Below are 26,955 nucleotides of genomic sequence, written 5' to 3'. Positions count from 1 at the left end.
AAAAGTGAACTACCTCCCCAGAATGATGCCCGCAAATCACTGATCTCTGTCCTCTGCTGGAGGTACATGCTCTGCAGGCACACCATGGCTGTGAGCCCAGCCTGAGGTGGCTCTCTGGTCACAAAAGATGCAGAGCAGGTGGGAGCCTGAGAGAAGCAGGTTGCATAGAGCTTGGCCACAGCTCACTCTGGGTAGAGCCCATCTATACCAGTACACTGTCTTCACTACTGGACACTAGGTAACTACAGAGGTGTGTGTCTAAGTGGCTGACCCCCTCTGTACCTGTTTTCCAACTTATCCAGGTCTGGAAAACCTAAAGGGTTCTGTCAGGGTAAGATGAATATTTTCTCACAGAAACAGATGGAAGACATTGCATCTGGGATCTGGCACACTAGCTCCTGGCCAGATTTCAGACAAGCTCTCAACAAGCCAGGTGCAAGTGTGCAAATACCCTTACCCTTGAGAGCAGGAATGGCAGGCCTCAAGGCCATTACAAATTGCAAAGAGGAGTAAGACAACACTTTCACACAGGGTTGCTTTTATTTCCACATCCAACCTGCGCAGAGGCCCTGCAAAATCTGAACAGGCGCAAGGTGTTGGGGTGCCTCCAGATCTACTGGCACACGTCAGTGGTGGGCGTGCAGTCCCCTTGAAGGTCTCCAGGCCACAAGCAGGGACAGTGAGTCTGTGAACGGGAACTCCACTGAGCTGCAGGTAGAGGCTCTGGAAACACCACGGGCAGCAGGAGTGAAAGGAGCGACCAGGAGAACTGCAGTGAGGCCCCACAGCAGACACGGCATAAAAACCCAAACAGGGCAAGTGAGAGCGGAGCCTCAAGTGTCCCCACTGTGGACCCAGGGGCTGAAGGCACAGAGCTGTGTCGGGATGGAAGAACCCCGGGCGCACTCGCAGTCCAGAGAAAGAAAGCACAATGAGAACCCAGCCCAAGGCTCTCTGTGAAGGGTGGCCTCGGATCCTGGGCACAGCACAGTGACACTGCAACAGATGAGCCACATTTAGTCAGCCACAAAGCAAGGGGAAAACAGCTGGATTCTTCACTGACCACACTCCAGGCCACGGGGAGGCCTCAGATCAGTCAGTAGCACCCCCATCACCCTGAGGCTTAGCACTACACACAGGCAGACACTCACTCCTGTACTGTGGCCTGTACCAACACTACCAACACTGGGTGACAGTACTGTGCCTGATCCTCCTTCTTGTAGCACTGCCCTCATGCCAGCCTCCACTTCTTTCCAAGCTCCCTACCAACCACCACCTTCCTGGGTGTCTTCTATGCTGTGGTCTAACTCAGCAGGCACCCACTGCTCTCTTCACACTCACAACTCTTACCACAGTGCTGAGGTCACTCCTGACTTCCCAGAGGAATAACCTCTTCAGTGACAAAAAACTCGATGGTCTCCTCCTCCCAGTCATCCACATTGCTGTCCAGCTCATCAGTGTCCACCCCTAAGACAACAAAGAACAGGTTGACCCCTGGTGGCTGCAACGTCAGCTGCAGGGCTCTCTAGTCCACACCCTTGAGGGACTACTCCACTTGCAGACACGCCCAGAAGCTTGGTTACCTCCCCGTAGTTCTAGACGTTCGTTCTTCTGCTTCATGTAGAGTTCCTGGGCCATTTTTCGGTATTGCCGGAAGTCCTCCATCATGGTCCGCCTTCTTTCCACTAGTTCCTATCATGTGGGGAAGGTTGTAGGGATGAGCAGGACACATTTGCTCAACCACAAACCACAGTGCCACCATCCTCTGTGTCTAGCAACCACTGTTGAAGTTTAGAAGAGGGCAAGCGGAGTCTTGTATTCCAGCTCTGTTGTGCTGGGCAAGCCTTACATAGAACCTCCTCAAGTGGGACCCTCATTTCTCTTCTAGATCCTAGAACCTCCTGCTTCTATTAAGGAAAAGCCAGCTTCTACCCAGTGTTAGTGGGTACTGGTTCCATGCACCAGTGCTGGCCCTGTTGCCCATTACTAACTGCCACCTTACGCATGGGAGAACAAGCCAGATCAGGTTCCTGGCACACCCTTTTCACTACTGCCCAGGCCCAGACAGGGATGCGCACCCATTAGCATCCCCTCAGGCTCACCTTTGAAGCTTTGGACTGGCTCAGGCGATCCTTCTGCTCGAAGATCTTAGAGTATTTCTTCAGATCCTTTTTAATTTGCTGAAACCAAGACAAGTCACTTAGGATTGAACCGCAACTGCTGTCTTCAGATGCCAGTGTACACCAACAGCCTCCAGGACTAAGAGGATTCAACCCCAGGGCACTAGCATGACCGGCTGGGGAGTCTCATCTCATGGAGACAATTCCTAGGGTGAGTCACTCCCAGTTCTGACCTAAGACCACAAGCCTATCCCATCACCTAACCCCGCCTAGCTCTTCCAATTCTACTAGGGCTTATTTATAGCCTGTGTGGCCTAGTCAGACTCCTGGGTTTTCTGGGGAGTGGGGAACAGACAGGAAGAATAGGGTTATCTTTTACTATACAGGAGTCTGGAAGAACCCATGATCCTCCTGCCTCAGCCTCCTGAGCTTGTAGGTATTGCTAAGCCTGCAACTTTAGAGTTAGTGCCTGACGTTGTTCCAGGTCAGGTCTCACTGGCCTTACATCTCTTCAGACGCCCTCTCCATGTCCTACCTCCACTCCCCATTCACTGCCCCTTACCAGTCACAGGACAAATGCCTTTTTTTCTTCAGTGCCACAACTCCACCCATACCCCCAACCAGGCAGGGACTACAGACCTTTATCTGATCCTGGCTGAGGAGCGTTGGGGGCCTTGGTCTCCAGAGCAACTGGCAGAAGCGATCCTTGTTGTTCTTCTGGAGAAGGCGTCCTTGGAAGGTCCACAGCCAATAAGCATTATCCACCTAGACAGGACAATGGGGTCCATCATGCAAAATGTGCAAGGCCACCATGATACCTTTACTCTTAGTAGCCAGAGCACCAACCTGTACTCAGCACACTGTAAACACAAAACCTGCACCTGACTGTGCTCATCCTCTGGCAGGGAAGGTGATGAGCAAACACACAATGATCTAAGAATACCATGTCAATAGCAGTCAGCAGGTGCTCCTCCCAGTGCAGGCCTGAGATAAGAAAACTTCCCCAGCAGTGCCAACTACTGACAGCACCAGCTACAGCTTAGCCAGCTAACCTTGTCTTTCCCAGCAAGACTCAACGAAGCACTGCCTCAACCCAAATGCTGGGCTCTGGAAGTTTTGTAGACTGAACAGAGTGGCCCCACATGGGACTTAAGAGTTTCACACACCCCCATTTTGGTGTGTGGGGGGGAGGGTCCCGGGGGATAGATCCCAGGACCTTCTGCACGGTAGGTGAGTGTTACGCACTGGCACCCCCAGTCCTGTAAGATCCTAAACAAGGGGTTAGAGAGATGACTGAGCAGTTAAGAGCATTGACTGCTCTTCAGAGGACTTGGGTTCAAATTCCAGCACTCACATGGCAACTCACAACTGTTTCTAACTCCAGTTTCAGGAGATCCTATGCCCATACCAATGCACATAAAAAATAAATTAATTAAAAAAAATCCTAAACTGGGCATGGTAGCACACACCTTTACTCCCAGCAGTTTAATTCCAGGCAGAGGCAGGCGGATCTCTGTGAGTTTCAGGCCAGACTGGTTTGGTCTACAGAGCTAGTTCTAGGACAGCCAGCACTACACAGAAAAACCCTGTCTCGAGAAACCATAAATACATCGATCAGTCAATCAATCCTAAACAAGTGTTGGGATGGGCCATGCTGCACTGACATCTGGGAGGGCATCACATCCTATGATGAACATAGAGAATGCTACTCCAGACACTACCCAAAGCCATCTGGGAAGCAACAGCTCTTTCTCACCAGCTGGAGCCCTTTGAGCTTACAGGCTTTGTTTGCACAGAATGGCTCAAGTGTCCACCCATCGGTAAACACAGAAAGCAGTCTGCCTTCAGGAGGCATAGCAGCCCATGCTCTGGCAGTTGACCCCTCTGGATCAGATGGGTTCCCTAAGCCGCAAAGGCTTTTAAGTAGTATCCTCTCACCTAGGGTCCCTGGATACAATGATCCCACAGTTTGTCACCAGCCTTGAGAGACTTCATTCCCGAAGGGCCCAGCATCTGCCACCTACCTTATGGCTCCACCATGACACAGAGGTGACCACATAGCGGCCGGTTGGGTCCCACTCAACATCAGAGGCCATGTAATGTTCTGCAATATTCATGACAGTGCAGTCTGAAGTGTCGACAAACGCCAAGGCACCATTCATGCTGTGGGATGACAAGGCAGCTGCATCCCACAATCACCCTGCATCTCCACCCTGAGAGGTCCAACGCCCCTAACTTCCACTGAGTCACAAGGGTGGGGAAGGAGCAAGGACCAAGATGCCCACTCTCTGCTGGGCTGTAGCTCCCTGGACTTTAACCCTATTGTCCTCACAGTGACAAATTTCATGAGACTGGGATCAGGACATGATGTGCACGAGTGATCTGTGACATCTAGAGAAGGTGGTACCTGAGGAAGCCTCCAGAGCTAGGGTAACATGCACACCACAGTGGGAGTAATCCACGGCAGTTCTTCCCACCAGAGGTCGAGGCTGGATTTGCTCACTACTCCTATGTGCTCAGATGGAATGCAGGGGAGCAAGAGAAAGGCACCCCAACCACAAAGGGCAAGGCTGCCTCCAGCTAAGCACCTGTCCCACTGGAAGACACGGGATTCACAGGAGAGAACGTAAGGCTATGATCACAGAAGAGCTGTCATCTGCAAGTCACTACTGTGATCAGCCTGGTTTGGCCAGAGGCTCAGCTGTGACAATTATCAAGTGAGATGCTCCATCTTAACACAAACCCTAAGGAGGCAGGGCCCGAACCCACCTCCTCAGCCCGGCCAGCACCACGAACTGTCCCTGGGGACTCCAGAAGATGGTGTTTGCTTGCTGCTTGTCAAACATCTCTGCAAGAAAAGCAAGTACCTATGAGGGGACTGTGCCAGTGCCTCTCGAGCTAAGACAGTGCTACCTTAAGGAGGGTTGGCAAAGACAAGTCCACATACCCACTGGTCACCTTAGGAGAACTACTTTAAAACAACTGCTCCATTCAGTTAGAAATGAAGTCATGAAGAATGCTTAAGGGTGATGGGTGCTGACTGGTATAGAACTATGGTGGATACTGTTTTCAACTTCACATGCAACTGGACAAAGAATGCACTTACAGTAACTATAGCAGTGACTCATCTCTGGAGTCCTTGGTGTTACCAGAGGTTACTTCGGAGACCTGACTTCAATAACACCAAGGCTAACCTAATCAAGTCACCATTTCAGTGTTCTCACAGAACCTCAAGCTTATCATCTTCCCAGTCACCCAACACTAGGGGAAGCTGGCAAAGCAAATCGGGTGACCCCCCAGGTCACTCCTTGCCTAGACCTTCAGACCTCTCTTAGCCAGCCACCTGCCTTCAAACAGGGCATTAACATCTGGGTATCTCCTTGGCCATGGGACTCAGAAGCAGTAGAGTAAGAGGGGGGCGAAGTCCTAGCACTACAGCCATATTGGTTCTGATGGGGCAAGAGTCTCACATTCCGAGAGCTACAGACAACTGTCCCATCTAGCTCCAATGCACAGTGAAGCACTGACTGTGAGCCTAGTGCTGACAGCGCGAAGAAAGACATACCACACACAGTCAGAAAACAGCACCTTTCCTGGTGTTGTTATAATGTTTGCAACTGTCCACATTTTATACATCTAAGAGAATCAACAACATAATCGACTTTGCAACACAGCCAACTGATTCTATCACAAAAAAATTAGACCCAGGTAAAGGGAAAGCACATTTCACGGGTCTCAGAAGCTACTCGTAAGATACACAAAGTCCCAAGTCCAAGAAAGCCCTGGCACGACAGTTACAGCACAGGGAACAAGGTGCTGGCTTCCTAGAAGAAGCAATGGAACATAGCCTGGGGCAACCCTGCAGATCCACCCCAGTGAGGGCAACACTGCGTAGTTCGGCTTGCCTTGAGCCCTAAACTCACTGACTTGTGTGGGCTGTCATGACACAAGGACAAGAGTGAGCAGCAGTAGCCCTTGGGGAGCCCCAGCAAGGATACATGCTGTCTCCATGTCAAATGGGAGAGTGTCTTTTAATTACATGAGGATATATGTGTTCCCTTTGTTCCAAGTAACCCCAACCTTAGCACCCTGCCTATCATCTGACCCACACTGGCAATCCAAGCCCCTGAGAAGCTCTCTACAGGGAGCCTGAGGGCAGACTGCTTACTGATGAGTTCGATCTTCCCGTTGCTCTTTACATGGTAGAAGGAGACAGATATCCGAGGGGCCTCGCCATGAAGCACAGCAAACTTACTGCCATTGGGTTCCCAGGCAAAGGCTATGATGGTTTCTACAATCAACAACAAGAGAAGTCAGTAGCTGTCATCTTTCACAGCAACATCTTCAATTATGAAGAGCTTCACTCAACTGGAGATAAGCACCCTGAAACCCCCAATTCACTATAGATCAACTGACAGCAAAAGCAATCAAACAGAGGCCAGCAGATTTAAAGGTAGCAGGTTTAATTTGCTTGTGATGCTGTGTTAGTAACAAGTCCAGGCCGGACCAGAACTTATATTATACTCTTCCAGCCCTGGCCTCCTGCGTGTTAAGATCATAGGCTTGTGCCACCACATTGTCAACCCTTACTCCGACAAAAAAAAGTAAAATGAAAGGTACAGACACTTTGCCAGACAAAGGCAGAAACTATTTGACTATTCCAGCAAAGGGGGGAAGTTAGAGGGAAAATAAAGTACATCAATCTTTCTTCTGTTAAAAAAAGGTGAGGGCGGGCATGGTGGAGCACGCATTTAATGCCAACACTTGTGAAGCAGAGGCAGGTGGGTCTCTATGAGTTCCAAGTAGTCAAGGATATACATATACTCAGACCCTATCACCATCCACTAAAAACAAAAAACAAAAAAATTAAACTTAAGAAAATAAAATAAAAAACTGAAAGCCAAGCCTGGTGGTACAGGCGTATAATTCCAGCCCTTAAGAGGTTGAGACATAAAGACTGGGAGTTCAAGACCAACGAGCTATCGAACAAGACTCTTATTTAACAGAAACAAAATGACTGAAACTGTAACCAGCAAATTAGTCATTCAAGGAGATATCCAGGCACATGCACCTGTAACCCTAGCACAGGAGGGCAGACAGGAGGATCCCTGCAGCTAGATAGCCTAACCCATGTGCTCCAGGTTAGTGTCGTCTGGGTTGGCTACTCCTGCTGTCACTCCACTTTGGTAGACTGCTTAAGTACCTGGCTCATGCAGAGCTGTCCGAGACAAGGGCACGAAGGCCCTTCCTGCTACACGGAAGCTTACCTTTCATCTCAACAACATCGACAGGTACCTGCTTCTCTCTCATTCGGAAGATTTCAAAATTTGTGACAACACCCTGTTGATAAGAAGAAAAAAAAAGAAGGGTAACATTCTGGAGGAATAGGGAGCACAACTGGACAAGCTAACAGAAGGTGGCACTCAGTCCCCAGCACATCTACATCCCTAATGCTGGCGATAAAGCTGCCACAATGACAGCATAGTCCAAGTCCATGCTGAAGCACATCTATCAGAGTTCTCAGGGTCCTCTAGTCCATCAAGGGGACCACAGGACTCAACACTGTGGAGCAACCTGCACCATGACCTTCAAGCAGAACCACTTCCAACAGCAGTCCCACTACTACTCACTCACCAGTTAATGTGCGTCCATCAACATGTGGATGGATGTGTGTTGGAATAGTAGTCAACCATGAAAAGGAATGGAATGAAATGCTGACACATATAAATGGGATTGTTAAAAAAAAAGTGGGCTGGAGAGATGGCTCAGAGGTTAAGAACACTGGCTGTTCTTCTAGAGGTCCTGTGTTCAGTTCCCAGCAACCACATCTGTAATGAGATCTGGTGCCCTCTTCTGACATGGAACTGTAAAGGCAGGAGGAACACTGCATACATAATAAATAAATCTTAAAAATAAAGATGAATTTCATTAAAAAAAAAAGTAATGTTTTTTTTTAGGGCCACAGGCTGTAGGACTTCACCTGTATGAAGTGCTCAGAACAGAGAATGCAACAGAGAGCAGACCAGAGGTTGTTCAGAGTGAGGAAGAGGCTGGGGCATAGTTCACTAGAACACAGGCCCAACATGAAGAGGGTTGCCTGAGTGTGATCCCCAGCACCAGGAGAGAAATAACAAGGCAGACCAAGAAGCGGTCTAGAGAGGGAAATGGGGAGTGAGTGTTAACTGGTATGCAGCTTGAAATCAGCAGAAGCACGCCTGTGTGACCTGCTGAACACACTCTAAGTCACGGAGATGGCTCGCTACTTAAAAGCATGGCAATTTTTTGGTATATGAATTATATCTCAAGAAAAATAAAAGTTGGAACAGACATAATGGTTCGTGCCTGTAATACAGCACTCAAGAAGGTAAAGCAGGAGAATCACTGTGAGTTCAAATATACCCCAGAACCAGAGTGAGACCACGCCTTAAAAAAAAAAAGAAGAGCTGGTTTGGCATGCCACCTGTGCTCTCAACACTCAGGACGACAGAGGCTGAGTGATTACAAGTTATGTATGGATCAGTTTAGGCTACAAAGTGAGGCCCTGTCTTCAGATATCAAAAGGAAAAAGAAAAGACTAACATAAAGGGAAAAGAAACTGTTAGAAGAAAAATTCAAAGTATTAAAAAAAAAAAAACAACTTGGGTCTCACTATGTAGTCCTGGCTAATCTGGAATTTGCTATGTAGACCAGGTTGGCCGCAAATAGGGAGAGGACCAGGGTCAAAGGCTGGTTTGTTTGTTTGTTTGTTTTTTGATGAGGGAAATATTAAATGATCTGTGTGCAGAACTACGTGAAGCTCTTCTGTGTTTACCAGAAACACAACACATCCCTTGTACCTGCCAGTAGAGTGCCAAAGAGTGGCTAAGCATCTGCAGGTGTTATTACTGTAATTTTCTGTGCGTTCAAAACTACACAAAACCATCAAAGTATAATAAATAAGCTAAGATGGGGAAGGGGGGCTGGAGAGATGGCTCAGAGGTTAAAAGCACTGACTGCTCTTCTAGAGGTCCTGAGTTCAATTCCCAGCAACCACATGGTGGCTCACAACCATCTGTAATGAGATCTGGTGCCCTCTTCTGGCCTGCAGGCATACATGGAAACTGAACACTGTGTACATAATAAATAAATAATCTTAAAAATAAAAAGATGGGGGAGACAGGAGAAATGGCTCAGTGATTAACAGCACTGGCTACTCTTGCAGAAGACCTGGGTTCAAATCTCAGCACCCACATGGCAGCTCACCATGGTCTGTAATTCCAGTTCCAGGGTATCTAATGCCCTTTTCTGGCCTCCAAGAGCACTGTAGAGACATACATGCAGCTGACAAGACACTCATGCACTTAAAACACCCCCTCTAACTAGCATGCAAACTTGCTTTCATTGTTAATAATAAAGGCATACACATGCACATATCAAAGAGTTATCTTAAAATAACTTATTATTATTGCTTATGTTGGACTTGAATATTCTGTGTACATATTTGCCTGGGGTCATAAAAAAGTTTCTCAGATGAAATTCAATTATAAAAGTCAGTTTAAGAAGCCTTTAAGGGGCTGGAGAGATGGCTCAGAGGTTAAGAGCATTGCCTGCTCTTTCAAAGGTCCTGAGTTCAATTCCCAGCAACCACATGGTGGCTCACAACCATCTGTAATGGAGTCTGGTGCCTTCTTCTGACCTGCGGCGTACACATATACAGAATATTGTATACATAATAAATAAATATTTAAAAAAAAAGAAGCCTTTAACCAGCCGGGCGGTGGTGGCGCATGCCTTTAATCCCAGCACTCGGGAGGCAGAGGCAGGCAGATCTCTGTGAGTTCAAGACCAGCCTGGTCTACAAGAGCTAGTTCCAGGACAGGCTCCAAAACCAGAGAAACCCTGTCTCGGAAAAAAAAAAAAAAAAAAAAAAAAAAGGCTTTAACCAGAACACTCTATGACCAGACAGCCGACTGTATCAACAACCCTGAAAGTACCCTATGAGTCTATGCAATAAACCAGCAGTTAATACCTCCCAACCAAAAAAAAAAACAAAACCCTGCAGGAGCTGCAGAAAATCCACATTAGGTTGCAAGCACCCAGCCAAGTGACTCCCAACCAACTCTAACTCCAACTCTAGGAATCTGAAGCTCTCTGCATCCTCAGGCACCCGCATACCTGTACCCATGCACACACACAAACAAAAACAAATCGTCAGAAGCAGCAGTTCACTTAGATGTAACTCCCATGACAACTACTCACCTGTGTGCCTTTGGGAGTCCTGTCCACTTTCACACACAGGTAATCTCCATTTTTCTGCCAGTGCAACTTGCAGTCGACCACATTGAACAAATTCCTCACTCGGATCTCCTGTCTGGTGGGGAGCTGCATCAGGGTTACCCTAGCTGGAATATCTTTGTCTTCTGGCACCCAAAACGCAATGATGTTACCGCCCGGAGACCAAGAAAAGTCTCTGTAAGACAAAGGGATTAAAGTTTATGCAAAGAACAGGTGGTCACAGAACTGAGCAGCAAGCAGGAGAGAACACACTTACTCTCAAAAGCTCTACGTTGGCAGACTGCCCACTACACACCAGCCCTGCACACTGCACAGTACAGCCTGCAGTTGTCCTAACCCTGGGGGGCGGGGTCGCATGATCACACTGCTGTGACAAGGACCTAGGCATACGGATGTTGCTCATCGTAGCCAGCTCTCAATGCAGACCAGCCCCGTATTCAGCCACTACATGACATTGCTCTTTACAAATATAATTCAGGCTGATGACTCTAGCTGCAGGGTATGTAAAGGTCAACCAAGGTGCCAAAGGGGAAGACTACAAGTCAGAAGGCGGGCGGTAGGACAAGTAAGCAATGCCTTTTCCTCTATTAATGATCCCACAGGGCAGACACTGTGACAGTGAAAAACGTCTAAACATGCCATACTTTCATTTTGCATTTTTTTTTTTGGTTGAGAAGGTCGGCTGCCTAGATTGGTCTCCAGCTTATAGGCTCAAGCATCCCCCCCTCCTTATCCTCCTGACAAGCTGGACTGCAGAAGCCTACCACCACATCCAAACTTGATTTTAAACCTATTGCAGATCAGTGTATGTGTTTTTCAAATGAGACCCAGGAACATAAAACAAAAGGACATACCAGTGTCCTCTGGGCTACTAAGTGTTCACCACCCCAGCTCCCAAGGACTTCAGATAAATAAGACAGAATGAACTGCAGTTCCTTGTCATGTACCCAAGTCTCACCCCATAGAACACAGGAGCAGCAGGGAAGATCTTCCGAAAGCCTTCCGAAGAAGATGAAGTCACTGTGTACAAGTCTCCACACTGTCCTTACTCCGCTGGGCAACACTCTTTGACCTTAAGTGTTTTTATTTCTCTGCCCCTAATTTTTCATTTCTGTGCCAGTGAGCCAGGGTCACTACAGCATCCCAGTGTTTGCAGAAACAGGCAAGCAAATACTTGTTTTAAGTGCTTAACTGAGTGCTCTTAACCTCTGAGTCAACTCTCCAGCCTGATACTCTTAAAAATTGAAAACTCAGCTGGGCGGTGGTGGCGCATGCCTTTAATCCTAGCACTCGGGAGGTAGAAGCAGGTTTTGTGAGTTCGAGGCCAGCCTGGTCTACAAGAGCTAGTTCTAGGTTAGGCTCCAAAGCTACACAGAAACCCTGTCTCAAAAAAAACAAAAAAGAAATTGAAAACTCAGCTGCAGCCAGGCGATAGGGGCACACACCTTTAATCCCAGCACTCAGGAGGCAGAGGTAGGTGGATCTTTGTGAGCTAGTTCCTGGATAGCTAGGACTATCACAGAGAAACCCTGTCCAAAAAAACCAAAAAACCACAAGCTGCAATGGCCTGAAGGTCTGTTCATGTGCTCAACAAACGTCCAGCGGAACTCAAAGATAGTAACCATAGGTGAGGCCCTTGTGAGGTAAATCGGGCTTAAGGAAGGGAAGGGGAACCCAGTGAATGCCTTTTTAAGGTTCCTTCTAACCATTTGAAGTGAGAGACACCATCCACTGAAGAGAAAGCCCCCATCAGACAGAATCTACTAGCTCAACTTGGACTTCCAATTTCAAGAGGGAAAGACAGACATTTCTGTTGCTTGAAGGTAACCATCCTGTGTTGCTATAGCAACCAGAGCATATTGACACTTACTTTACAGAAACTTTCACTTACTTTATTCCAGAGATCTTCAAGCTCTTCTTGTCCAAAAGGCCCATAGACTGCCCGTGAGTGGGGGAAAATAAAAACAGTTCAGAAAAGTCAGGGCCATATTAACTCTATGTACCTCTTTTTACACTTATTTTGAAGACTGGAGCATATGTCAGAGCACTCATACAGGCCAGAAGACGATGTGCAAGAGCCGAGTTCTTGGCTTCCATAGTGCAATGATGTCAGGCTTGGTGACAAGTGCCTTACCCACTGAATCATCTTGTCAGCCCTCTCCCCCCCTCTTAACAGTGTAAGATTCTGCTGAATCTAGGGAACATTACAAGCATGAAGGCTAGGTGAAATAGCAACAAACATCCAAACAACTTCAGTAGGAGCCAGGACAGGAAAATCCAGACTTCCAGCACAGGAAGGGTTGCAAGGGCACTGGAGTTGGCATTTATTTATTTATTTATTTATTTAGCCAGTAGGTTTACCAAAGCCCTGCCTCCCTTACTACAGTACAGATTAAGCAAGCACTAACTATATCCATACTGAAAAGTATAGCCATGCACGCACCCAACCATTCATCATTTGTCTTCTAGAACACAAAAACTGCCACAAAAGCTCAGCAATAGTAATGCAGTTGTCTAGCATGCAGGATTCTAGTCCAATGCCCAGAGAAACTAGAAAACAAAACAAAACTCACAGGTGTTTCATAGATGCTGAGAGTATCCAGAGTCATTCTTGCAAAGAATTTGCCATCATGGCTCCACCTGTGGAGAAAAGCAGTGCCAGGCTGTACCAATGAACATGAAAAGGCCACAGGCAGACTAGGGCTAATGTCTACTCACTTGAAGATGGGCCAGTGGGCTGAGCTTTCACAATGGAAGCCTCTCTTCTTATGCCCTGTGAGGATGTCCCAGATAATGATGGCCTGAGGATCATCTTGAGTGTCCAACAGCGGGCTGAAAGTGACCAGGTATCTGCAAGAGAGGAGGTCACTTAGTACAGCACTTCCTTTGGTATAAGAGTCACAGTTCCAGCACACATTTCTGTGGGTCACAGACACAAGTTCACAGGCCACTACTGTTGTAAACACTTATGGAAGGTACAAGTTTTCCACGGAGGAAGGCAGAAGTGACTTCTAATTTCAATAAGCAACGCAGCTTATGAACCCCAACTCCACCGACGCTTTAAAAATGCAGAGAGGTCCGGGGAAGTCCAGGTGCATCTTTTTGTTCTCAACCTTCAGGAAGACGAGGCACTGTCCTCCTTCCACAACATGCCACTCTGTTGTGGTGGGGTGGTAGGGCTGCTTCCCGCCACCCAGCTAGCTTTACACCCAAAATAATTACACGGAAACTGTATTCTTTTAAACACTGCCTGGCCCATTAGTTCCAGCCTCTTATTGGCTAGCTCTTACATATTGATCTAACCCATTTCTAATAATCTGTGTAACACCACAAGGTGGCTTACCAGGAAAGATCTTAACCTGTGTCTGTCTGGAGTGGGAGAATCATGGCGACTGACTGACTCGGATTCTTTCTCCCAGCATTCTGTTCTGTCTACTCCACCCACCTAATGGCTGGCCTATCAAATGGGCCAAGGCAGTTTCTTTATTTAACCAATGAAATCAACACAAAACAGAAGACTCCCACATCATACTGCCAAGATGTAGGGAACCAACCTTTCCCCCATATACCATGATCCCCAAGAATGGTATCTGATCTCTCCAAGTTCGGGGGTGGGGCAAGTACAACCAAGTACAAAGTAATTAAAGACCACTACATGTTACCTAGAATGGTGCTCCCACCCAGGAGAGGCACCAGGAAATCAATCAAACATCCCAACAGAAGTCTGCTTGAGTGGGCTGGTCTAGAAGGAAGAGTGGTGTGGATTCTCCTAGCTTCACTCGTGTAATTAAGACTAATGGGATAAAGACAACAGATGGTCGTGTACAGTTCTAAAGTGAGTATCCTGGGAAATGAGCAATTAGCTACCTGACAGAGAGCATCTCTACATTGTTGAACAAATCTTCATTTGTTCTCACAAGGCACAGATTTCCTAAGCACACGACCCCTTGAAGCAAGGTACAGTGAGAGCGGCCACAGCAAGCCAGAAAACACCAGCAAAGGGCCCTACTGCTGCAGTGCCAAGGCTGCCAAGACTGATATCCTGATCAGCAACGTTACATTATAAAAACTGCTCAAGTCTGTAACGAATGAGTTCCAAAACTGCAATCTACAAACCAAAGCACATAGGACCTAACAAAAGACAGGATGGCCCCGTTTGCTCAAGGGGACAGATACATCACACCAGGTGTAGTAGTGAACAGCCCCAATCCCAGCACTTGGGAAGTGAAGACACTAGGAAGCCAGCTTTAGCTACAATAATTTGGGGCCAAGCCCTCTACTAAGAGAAAGCCACATCCTAAGTTAATGTGCCAACTGCGCTCCCAGAACACAGGTGAGCTGACTGCTGAGGAAACTAAGCAGGCTTCCCAAAGAGGTAATGGGACAGTCAAGTGTCACTCTAGCACAGGCATCAGGCCAGCTGTCTCTCTTACACACACAGCCCCCCCCCCTTTCTAAATATTTATTTATTTATTATGTATACAATATTCTGTCTGTGTGTATGCCTGCAGGCCAGAAGAGGGCACCAGACCTCATTACAGATGGTTGTGAGCCATCATGTGGTTGCCAGGACTCGAACTCAGGTCCTCTGGAAGAGCAGGCGATGCTCTTAACCACTGAGCCATCTCTCCAGCCCCCCAGCCTCCTCTTTTTAAAAAAGACTTATTTAGTTTATATGTATGAGTGTTTTGCTTGTACACATGCCTAGTGCCCTTGTTTGTCAGAAAAGGGAGTGGATTCCCTGCAACTGGAGTCATAGATGGTTGTGAGCAACTATGCAGGTGCCGGGGATTGAACCAGATCCTCTGCAAGAACAAGCGTTCTTAATCACCTCTCCAGTCCGCCGCCCCCCCCCCCCCCAGTGGTTTTGACAGTTTGCACACTATGTGAGGAGGTGTAAAGGAGCAGTGCCAAGTGCTGATGGGAAACATCCATGAGTTCTCTTTTTTAATCATTTTTTAATTTATTTTTTAATTTTCATTTTTTAGAAGATTTATTTATTATGAATAGTGTTTGCCTGCAAGCCAGAAGAGGGCACCAGATCTCATTCTAGATGGTTGTGAGCCACTATGTGGTTGCTGGGAATTGAACTCGGGACTTCTGGAAGAGCAGCCAGACTTTAAACTTCTGAGCCATCTCTCCAGCTCCCTATTTGTTTTTATTTTATATGCACTGGTGTTTTGCCATGGGTGTCAGGTCCCCTAAAACTGGAGTTACAGTTGTGAGCTGCGATGTGGGTATTAGGAATTGAACCCAGGTCCTCTGGAAGAGCCATCTCTCCAGCCCCAATGAGTTCTCTTGATATCTCTTCCATTTTCTCTCTCTCCTCTGTTTTGAGACAGGGTGTCACATCACATAGCTTAACCTGGCCTCAAACTCACTATAAGTCCAGCTGGCCCTAACATCTCTCTCCTGCTACCATCCTCCCAAGTGGAGTTCTCCGAACTCTTTCTGGGATGTTTTTCTGTGATGTCAGAGACTACTACAAGCCATCTGAGGGGACCAGCAAGAGGAGTTTAAGCCACTCACCTTTCACATGGAGAGAAGTCGATGAGCTGTACACCCTGGTGGCTAAACCTCTGAATCTGCTTGAACTTCTCCCCTCCCCAGAGGGCAATCCCCCGCTGATGAAAAGTAGCCAGGTAGGTGCCCTTAGGGGACCAGCGCACATAAGTCTCTGTCCATCTCTGGAAGGAAGGAAGGAACAGGGTTTAAAATGACAAAAAGTCAAGCACAGTGACGCTTCCTTCTACAGGCATCTTTTTTCTCAGAACCTATTTCCAAGCTGGGACAGGAGTGACACTGTTCTCAGAGAACAAGAGCCTTCACCTGTTCCTTCGGGCGGAAACCAGCCCTGCTATAAGGAGACAGTCGTGGCCATGGCCATGGCCGCTAGTACACACCGCTCTTTCTTCAATTGAAACTGGGTCCTTGACGTCATTCCAGAAGATGGATGTCCGGTCTCCGCTCTCAAAAATCACACTGTACTGATCTCTACACTCTGCCTCTTCCAGCCAGTAACGCAAATTTCCCTAAAAATAATCAAAATTGAGAGATTTAGTGCACTGAATTATTTTTTTTTTTTTTTGGATTTTTCGAGACAGGGTTTCTCCGTAGCTTTTGGTTCCTGTCCTGAAACTAGCTCTTGTAGACCAGGCTGGCCTCAAACTCGCAGAGATTCGCCTGCCTCTGCCTCCCGAGTGCTGGGATTAAAGGCGTGCGCCACCACTGCCCGGCCACTGAATTAATTTTAATCAAAGAAAGCTCATTGATAACTACCACTCTTTATCACAGATGCAAATTCAACAGACACCTTTAAACCTCAAGCTATAAAATCTCTCCTGACTACAAAAGCAGGGGTTTCATAGAAACATACCAGGTCTTTGAAAGGCTGCTTCTCTGGAATGTCCCACTCATCACTGATCGTCATGTACCTGGAACAGAACAGGCACTGCTAAGTGGCACAGTCTGGATGGGATAGGAGGAGCATGAACAGGCAGTCAGCACCAAAGCCTCTCCACCTACCCCATGCCCAAAGCAGAAACATTAAAGACATCAGCACCTACTGAAGAACTTCCCATCACCCACAGGCACCAAGCACAGATCTATCTCAGGCTCCAACTCACTTATCAAAATCCGTGAAGAGGTTGACCCGGAACGTGTGCTGCTTGTCCAGTTTGTATCCATCGGCATTTTTCACAGCATCCACAGCATGGGCAGGAGAAGCATATTCCAGAAAGATGTACCTGAGCGAGAAGGCAAGCAGCTTGGACACATGTACCTTTAAGACTTATTATACGCTGAGAGCTTTCTACATGAACTGAGGTCCTAGCTGTCCTGCAGCCTCCCCAAGGTGGGTCACCCTGAAGACTAGAGTACAACATGCAGACCAAGTAGTTTCCTAAAGAATGAAATCCTAATAGAAAGATCTCAAGAATGTGACTTCATAGTCATAACTGAAAGAAAAGTTTAACAGAAATAGTCATTATTCCATGATAGCCCTGTGATATGATGCATGTATGCCAAAACCTAGCAGTGTGCACTTTACATACAGTAATGAACTCATTACACATCACAGAAAAATGACACAGGGTTTCAGGGGAAACTTCAGTACAGATAAACACCTAACACAGCAAGCAACTGTCAGTCAAAGAGATTACCTTTCAACCAAATGGCTCAGCAACAGTTAAGAGCACTAGTTCTTAACTTGGCCAGGGGGCCCACATCTTTAATCCCATAGCTAGGAAGCAGAGGCAGGCAGAACTGTGAGTGCCAGGCCAGCCAAGGCCACATAACAAAACAACAAAAGACCAATGGCTGCTCTTGCAGAGGACCTAGTACCCACTCACATGGAAGTTCACAACTGTCTATAACTCTAGTTCTAAGAATCATATGAGACACTTCTCTGGCTTCTGAGAGGACTAAGCACATATGTGGTGCACATATATACATGCAAGTAAAATATTCGCACATAAAACAGAATTGAAAAAAACAAAACAAAAAACAAGGGGCTGGAGGGATGGCTGAGTGGTTAAGAGCACTGGCTGCTCTTTCAGAGGACCCAGGTTCAATTCCCAGCACTTATATGAGAGTTCACAACTATAACTCTAGTTCCAAGGGATTTGGAACCTTTACACAGACATACGTGCAGTCAAAAACACCGATGCACATAAAATAAAAATAAATATAATCGGGCTGGAGAAGATGGCTCAGCGGTTAAGAGCAATGACTGCTCTTCCAGAGGACCCGGGTTCAATTCCCAGCACCCACATGGCAGCTCACAACTGTCTGAAAATGCAGTTCCACGAGATCTGACACCTTCACACCAATGCACATAAAATAAAGTTAAATCATTAAAAAATAAATAAATAAATAAATAAATAGAATCTAGTTGGGTGGTGGTGGAACACTCCTTTAATCTCAGCACTCCGGAGACAAAGGCATGTGGATCTCTATAAGTTCGAGGCCAGCCTGGTCTACAAGAGCTGGTTCCAGGACAGGCTCCAAGGCTATAGAGAAACTCTGTCTTGAAAAAACCAAAATATATAAATGCATAAAATATAACCTTTAGAAATAAAATGAAAACCATACAACACAGTAGCACTGCCTAGAACCAATGATTCTTGCAAAAATAATAACTTTGTAGATAGTTTTTAAAACATTAAGACTTTAATTCTAAAAGAAGGTAACCTTATCATCCTATACTCCCCTCAGACAAGGTGGCATTAAAGAAGGTCTGTCCACAGTGGCAAGAGGCAAACGACCTCTATAAATATGGCAGCAACCACTGTCCAGCTCACTGAAGGCAGCCAGTCCCACCGCTCAAGAGCCTCCTAGGATGGAGACAGGAGCCTCAGGCATGCACAGCAGGATCTAAGCAAACAGCCCACAGTGAAAATGCAGCAAAGCTTAGACTGGGGCTCCACACACAGCACCAGACACAATGGAGGACTAGAATCAAATAGGAAACACCTAGTTTTGAAGAGAAGAAGTAAACTGCAGGCCATGAAACACTGGGCTAACCTCATGATTTTAGCTAACAGTATGAAGGAAGTAACTAAGCAGTAATGAAGGCTTTCACTACTTTAGATAAGTTAAAATGTTTTAAAAAGTATTTGAGAGAAATCCCATAAGCAGGCTTGCGCGCTTGGGCTGACAATGGTAGTTCTATCCAGAACCTATACCAGGCCCCCTGCTACTCCTGTGGGCATCAGCTCTGGAAACCTCAGTCTGCGGTCACTCACTACACCATGATTTCAGAGTCCTGCCCAGGGCCTGAGAACCAAAACTCCACTGTCAGGAGCGTCCCTCTGGGGTGGACGGAATACACAAGTCCCCAAGCCCACCGCTGTTGCTTCAGCAACTAGCACTCTCACCCTTTTGTCTTTCCATCCTCTTCAGGATAATAGTCATTTATGATTTTCCCAAACTTGGAGAAGATCTTGTGGATGACATTTTTGAGCTTCTCAAGCCGATCTGGTCCCACCTGAGGAACGTTGTCTACAACAATCACCGAGTCGATCCCATCTGCCTCCTGAGGCCGATCTTTGAGTACATCACCAAGTAGTTCTAAAGGAGGAAGAGAAATGTCAAATGGCTTCTATTTAAACCAAGAAGCACTGGTCCATTAGCTAGCAGGCTGATCATTTCTAAGAGGCAGCTACTCTAAGTGCTCTTATCATGAACAAAGAAATCATGATCTAGATTAAACAACAAAGAATCAGGAAGGGTAATCCTCACACACCTTTTGATGGGAAGTATTGTCAAAACGTACCCATTTGTGACTGCTGAGCGGTGCATGCATTTAATACCATCACTCTGGTATTAAATGGCAGAAGCAGGTGGATCTCTGAGTTCAAGGCCAGCCTGATCTCCGTGGGCAGACCCTGCCTTAATGAGGTGGAAAGAATCCATTCCTAAAAGTTACCCTCTGACCTTATCCATACTCACACACAAGAATTACTTTAAAAAAAATAATAAAATGCAAAAGACTGCAGATATAATAGAGGAAGAGCATGCTGACCTAATACAAACGTAGCCCTGGGTTCAATCTCCAATAGTACTCTTTAAAAAAAAAAAAAGCAATGCAAAACAAACAACAAAAAAAACCCTTAAAGAATGGCTTATTGAATGAATTTCTAGCTGCTCTGGAAACTATCACTGCTCCTTTTCACTCAAATCTTTTACAGGTGTGTGCCCACACACCTGTAACACACCTGTAAACCCCAGCACCCAGAAGGTGAAAGCAGGAGGAGCAAGAGTTTAAGGTCATCCTCAAATATGCACAAAACAAAGGCTAGGCAGTAGTGGAGAAAGCCTTTAATCCAAGCACTCGGGAGGCAGAGGATTGAGTTCGAGGGCAGCCAGGTCTACACAGTGAGTTCCAGGACAGCCAGGGTTACACAGAGAAACTCTGTCATGAAAAATGAAGAAGGGGGCTGGAGAGATGGCTCAGTGGTTAAGAGCATTGCCTGCTCTACCAAAGGTCCTGAGTTCAATTCCCGGCAACCACATGGTGGCTCACAACCATCTGGAATGAGGTCTGGTGCCCTCTTCTGGCCTGCAGACATACACACAGAATATTGTATACATAATAAATAAATAAATATTTAAAAAAAAGAAAAATGAAGAAGGAAGAGGAGGAGGGGGAAGAGGAGAAAGAAAAACAAGAAGAAAACACAAGGCCAGCCTCCTGCTAGGCTACAAGAGACCTTGTCTCAGGAAATTGAAAAAAGCTGGAGATGCCAGGAAGCGGTGGCTCATGCTTTTAATCCCAGCACTTGGGAGGCAGGTGAATCTCTGTGGGTTCGAGGTCAGCCTGGTCTACAGAGTGAGTTCCAGAACAGGCTCCAAAGCTACACATAGAAACCCTGTCTCGAAAAACCAAAAAAGAAGAAAGCTGGAGAAATGGCTCAGCATTAACAGCATGTACTGTTCCTGCAAAGAACCTTAGTTCTGCTCCAGTACCTATGTTGGGCAGTTCATCCACCAGTCTAACTCCAGCTCAAGGAGACCCTCTGGCCCCCAAGGGCATATGTGCACACATATACACTTAAAACTAAAAACAAATCTTATTAAAAAGAAAAGCAACTTCAACATACTAAATATCTCAAATATCAACAAACACCCTTTGTCCCACACTTCATTCTCAGAAGTGAAAAAAGGGCTAGGATGGAGGCTCAGAGGGGCAAGTGCTCACTGCCCACAAGCATGATGAACTAAGTTCACATCTCCAGCACCCACACAAAAGCCAAGTGTAAGGTAGGCATAGTGGTGCATGCCTTCAGTCCCAAGACTCAAGAGGTAGGCAGAATGTGGTGAATTCAAGGCCAGCCCGATCGACATAGTGATTTATAGAACAACCACGGCTACACAGTAAGAGTCTGTCTCAAAAGAGCCAGGTGTAGAAGCATGCACCTATAACCCCAAGGCTGTGAGGGCAGAGGTAAAAGGATCTCAGGGGTTTGCTGAGCAACCGGTCTAGATGAAACGGTGCTCCAGGTTCAGTTAGAGGGCCTACCTTCAAAAATAAGGGGGTGGGGTGGGGTGGTACACCTGCTGTACACTTCGGGTCTCCACGTGCACACATTCAGCACAAGAACACCAAGAGAAAGGTAAGCTAGATGTAAGAATGCTCTCAGCACCTGAGAAACTGGGGCAAAAAGACAGCCATTCTTGAGGCTATCCAGGGCTATAGAAGAAGATCCTAGTTAAAATATAGAAGTTTGATCTCACAGGGAAATTCATGCCTTTAATTCCAGACTACAGGAAGCAGAGATGGGCAGATCTCGAGTTTGAGACCAGCATAACCTACAAAGTGAGTTCCTGGGCAGTCATAGTGAGATTTCATAGTCTTCATAGAGAGTCCCTGTCTCAAAAGACCAAAAAGAAAATAGATATGTGGGGCTGGGGAGATGGCTGAGCAGTTAAGAGCACTTATTACTTTTCCAAAGGACCAGAGTTCAGTTCCTAGCACCCACACGATGGCTCACAATCATCTGCAATTCCAGTCAGGGAACCCACTGTCCTCTTCTGACCCCCCAAAACAACATATGTATGTGGTACAGACATACATGCAGGCAAAACGCTTTTACACAAAATATGAAAAAAAATAGCCAGGAGGTGGTGGCGCACGCCTTTAATCCTAGCACTCGGAAGGCAGAGGCAGGCAGATCTCTGTGAGTTTGAGGCATGCCTGTTCTACATGAGCTAGTTCTAGGACAAGATGCAAAGCTACAGAGAAACCTTGTCTTGAAAAACAATAGAAAGAATGTGTGTGTGTGTGTGTGTGTGTGTGTGTGTGTGAGAAGAAAAAAATAGAGCTGGAGAGATGGCTCTGCCATTTTAGAGCACTTGTTGCTCTCGCAGAGGATTAAGGCTCAATTCCCAGCACCCACATTGTGGCTCACAGCCATCTGTAACACCAGTTCCAGGGAATCTGTAAATGATGTAAGCAAACAACATTCACACATACAAAATAATCTAAAAATAAAGTTACAAATAAACAAATAACAAGTAGGATTAAAAATAAAAGGAAATTCTGAGCCATCAGGAAGGCTCACTGTTGTACAATCCTGATAACGTGAGTTCAATCCCTGGAACCCACTGTGTAAGGCAAAACCAACTTGAGAACACACTCCTGACTGCTACACAAATGTGCAGACCAACTCACCAAATGACTTTATGTTGTTGTTTTTTAGACAGGGTTTTTTTTGTGCAGCCCTGGCCATCCTGGGATGTGCTCTGTAGACCAGGCTGGCCTCAAACTCAAGAGATCCGCCTGCCTCTGTCTCCCAAGTGCCTGGATAAAAGGTGTGTACCACTACCAGGGAACCAAATGATTATTTTAAAAGGTCATTCATTGTTGGTGGGCCCTTACTTCCTGGATGATGGACTCGGGGTTGCTTTTGGCCACGTCTTGTCACAGCAACAGAAACTTAATTAAAACACACCAGGGACTGGAGAGGTGGCTCAGAGGTTAAGAGCACTGGCTGCTCTTCCAGAGAGGTCCTTGAGTTCAATTCCCAGCAACCACACAGTAGCTCACAATCATCTATGAGGTCTAGTGCCCTCTTCTGATGTGCAGGCATACGTGCAGAAAGAATACGTATCATACATCACAAATAGATAAATCTTTAAAACAAAAGACACATTTCAAAGATGGTAGAATCAAGAGCAGGCAAAGAGCAAGGAGGCAAGAGGCAGATTCTCAACACAGCAATGCCACACACCTTTACTACAGCAGCTATGGTGAACTCTGGGTTCCTTTAAAAACCTGCTCACCATACTATTAAATGGCCTGCTAAGCTGGATCTGAACTTAACAAGATGTAATAAAAAAAAAAAAGGCCAGCTTCTATACAAACTACAGACTCTTTCCCAGGAACTCAAAGCGTCTGCCTAGCCTCAACAATCTACATCTGCCTGGGCAGGGCAGAGCAAATTATCCCCACAATGCAACACATATTTGATTGTTAGTTTGTTTGGATTCTTCAAAAATTTATCTATTTATTTATTTTTAGAAATGTATGTCTATTTGTGTTTTGCCTACATGTATGTCTGTGTGAGGGTGCCAGAGTCTCTGTAACTGGAGTTACAGTTATGAGTTGCCATATGGGTGCTGAGAATTGAACCCAGGTCCTCTAAAATAGCAGCCAGTGCTCAATCACTGAGCCATCTTTCCAGCCACAAAAATTTATTTTATGTGTATGAATGTTTTGCACCACATGCATGCCTGGTACCTGAGCATAAGGTCCTCAAACTGGAGTTACAGAGAGTTGTGAGTCACCATATGGGAGCTGGGAATCAAATGCAGGTTCTCTGGAAGAACACTAAGTGCTCTTAACTGCTGAGCTATCTCTTCAGTCCTTTTTCATGTGTTTTTTAATACAAGGTCCCAGGTACTTCAGGCTGGCTTTGCACTCCCTACGTAGCAGGGGACAACCTCCAACTCCTCTCTCTACCTTCCAAGTACTGGAATGACGGGCATGCACACCACCTGGGGAAACAACTTGTTCATAATCACAACAGAACAGGAGACCCCATACTAACACACAACTAGACAGAACAAGGAGACAAGACATCCACACTGCTCCTCCTGTTAAGGACCAAAAGGCTGTCTTCCCTTCCCACCCTTGTGACACCCTAGACCAGACGGCCCGAAGAATTTCTGTTCTCAGGACCAGAGCCTCCTCATTATTCTGCACTCCCTTCATACACAGGACCCGCTGGGCTCCCCAGACTTGATGGAGGAAGGCTGGCCTTGTAGTCACATCAGAAACCCGACTTCCATTTTCCCCAATTCTGGAAAAAATTTACACACTGGAATCTAGGAATTAAGTGGGCTCAAATAACTCTTTAAATACTCATTTTGAGCTAGGCAGTGATGATGCATGCCTTTAATCCCTGCACTCAGGAAGCAGAGACAGGCGAATCTCTGTGAGTTCGAGGACAGAGTGGTCTACAAGAGCTAGTTTTAGGACAGCCAAGGCTATTACACAGAGAAACTCTGTCTAGGGGGTGTAAAAAAAAAAAAACCCCACCTCATTTTGCACCAGACAGGCCCATTGCTTCCCAGTACCTACATAAGGTAGCTCACAATCAACTGTAACTTCTGCTCTAGGGGACTGGCCACCCTCTTCTGGTCCTAGTGGCACCTGCACTCACACGCACACAAACCCACACAGACAAAGGGACATACCCAAAATTAAAAATCAAACAAACAAGGGCCAGAAAGACTGCTCAGCAGTTAGGAGCACTGCTGCTGTTCTAAAGGATTCATGCTTGATTCCCAGCACCCACAAGGTGGCTCACAACCAACCCTAATTCCAGTTAGGAGATCCAAATGCCTCCACAGGCACTAGGTATGGATATAACAGATATGCAGGAGGGCAAAATGCTCCTTAGCATAAAACAAATTTTCAATTTAAAAAATAAAGATAAACTTTTGAAAAGGAGAAAAGATAAGATTGGGGGGGCATATGGAGAAATGGTTAGTCAACAAGGTACTCGCTGGGCAAGTAGCAGGACTTGAGTTAGGATTCCCAGTACCCAGGTAAAAAGATGGCACAGCGGCACACACCTGTATTCCCAGTGCTAGAAAGGTACAAGCAAAGATCTCAATGGACAGCCAGTCTGGCCAACTGGTGAGTCTTGAGTTCGGGGTGACACCCCTCTCCCCTAAAAAAGCAGCTATATTTGACGGTGGTTCACACCTGTAATCCCAACACATAATCAAGGAAGACAGGAGGATGATCATGAGTTCCGGGCCAGCATGGGATACAGTGTGAGGTCCTGTCTGAAACTACAAAGCAATAAGGAGACACTCCAACCCCAAAGAAATAACCAGTGGTTCAAAAGGAGCTTCAGAGTCAAAACTTAGGCTTTAACATTGAGGGAACTGGTACATCAGAGATCAGGGTAAGAGGTGGGAAACCAGAAACATGCTTTGTCCACAGAGAAACTTCCTCAAGGCCTGCAGAGGGAAGACCGGTAGGATCGGCACAGTTTATCTGTTTCTCATGCTAAAACATCTTTTACCTTAAGAAATGCAGTAAAACAAGCCAGGCATGGTGCTTTACACCTTAAACCCCGGCAGTCTTAAAGTAGAGGCAGGAGGACCAGCCCAAAGCCAGCTTCAGCTACATTAAGAGTTCTAAGCTGGCCTGGGCTAAGGGAGACCCTGTCTTACAAAACAAGAATAAACCCCATAAACATACAAAAGTTAAATAAAACAATGGTGACATTAAATGGCAGCCCCTTTAATATTTCAAATATTATAAGTTCTAAGTTGACAACTATATTGAGGCTCTAGATTTTCTTTGGCATATCACCGGTTGTTCAAAATCAATTATTTGGCGGTGCATGCCTGTAGTAATAGCACTACAGAAGTAAGTGCAGGAGAATAAGGAGGTTAGGTTCAGCTTGATCTACCTGCCCCTCGGTATTAATCACATCAACACATGAAGGAAGTTGAAACGGCAGAAAACACATGCAGTCAGCTGTCATAAAAGATTTTAAAAATCAGGCTCCCGTGCAGGACGACAAAATAATGCCTTAGAACCAGTCACCGTGGAAGAGAATAAGATGCAAGACGCAAAGCGAACAGTGTGCAAAAAAAATCGATGTACAACACAAGCATGGTCGGGGTACAGACCAAAAAGGGGGAAAAGAGATAAGCAGGCGGGAATGGGGCTGGTCCGACGGCTATGTCTTACTATGGAAACCGATGGGAAGGGAAGACATTTCAGCAAGGGGGAAGACACCAGCGTCTACACGTCCTGTAACTCCCACTAGACCCTCGGAAGGGTCCAGCTGATCAACTCTGGAAACTGAAATGGCCCAGACACTGCAATTCGTCCTGCCTTCTATCAACTCTAGAAGTCCTGTCTTCACCCAGAGGTGGGCTCCCCAAGTAGTGGTCCCCTACTTTAGAGGAAGTAGGGGCGGATCGTTGCAATAGGAAGACTTCGCGCCCTCGACAGCTGTGGATCCCCTCCCCATAGACACAATCACAGCTCTTACCTTCCTCGCTCACGTCGTCCACGAAGTCCTCGGGGTCGCTGAAGGAGGGCTCATCTGCCTCTCCGTTCTCCAGAGCCCGCGGCTCCGCCTCAGCCGCGCTGCCATCGGACCCGCCCTCCTCCTCCGCTCCGGCGGCGGAGTGCTCCCGGGCCTGCTCCCCTGCGGCCTCCGCCTTTCCGGGAGCAGAGGACTCCTGCGCTGAGGATCGCTCCCCCGGCTGCGGCGGGGGCGACACGGCAGGGCTCGTCGCCGTTTCCTCTTCGGATTGGGCCGCCGGCTTGGCCCTCACCTCTGGCTCCGGTCCGGCCTCAGCGTCTTCCTCGGCGTCTTCGGTCCGCCCCACTTCGGACCCGCCAGAGCCCACCGCTTCATCCGCCGGCGGCGACTCGGAGGCTGGCTGCTGCCTCGCGGGCTCTGCCCGCTCCTCGGCCGCCTCGGGCGCCGCCACGTTCTCAGCGTCCTGCATGGGCCCGCGCTGCTTCTCACCCGGCTCGGCCGCCCTGCTTCCGACTCCCAGGAATCACCGCGAGCCGCTAGTG

General features: G+C 46.9%; 1 protein-coding gene across 1 annotated transcript; it reads right to left on the bottom strand.

Annotated features, from left to right (window-relative positions):
- Positions 1-521: 521 nt before the first annotated feature.
- Positions 522-26,955, bottom strand: LOC121465144 (eukaryotic translation initiation factor 3 subunit B-like). Its single transcript, XM_041678328.1, has 19 exons — positions 26,417-26,955; positions 19,271-19,463; positions 17,021-17,140; positions 16,771-16,828; positions 16,298-16,426; positions 15,924-16,081; positions 13,113-13,244; positions 12,968-13,034; positions 12,286-12,332; positions 10,359-10,569; positions 7,388-7,460; positions 6,289-6,411; positions 4,890-4,968; positions 4,145-4,283; positions 2,760-2,885; positions 2,103-2,180; positions 1,584-1,692; positions 1,351-1,467; positions 522-996 (listed from the first exon to the last, which is right to left on the bottom strand). Exons 1-18 carry the CDS (start codon positions 26,880-26,882, stop codon positions 1,364-1,366), a joined length of 2,412 nt encoding a protein of 803 aa, XP_041534262.1. The 5' UTR covers positions 26,883-26,955; the 3' UTR covers positions 522-996; positions 1,351-1,363.

The sequence above is a fragment of the Microtus oregoni genome, unplaced genomic scaffold (genome assembly GCF_018167655.1).
Source record: "Microtus oregoni isolate MIOR12 unplaced genomic scaffold, Mior012 000029F_ref0000214, whole genome shotgun sequence".
NCBI lineage: Eukaryota > Metazoa > Chordata > Mammalia > Rodentia > Cricetidae > Microtus > Microtus oregoni.
Note: the sequence above shows the minus strand (reverse complement) of the source record. Positions and strands in the feature narration are given on the sequence as shown.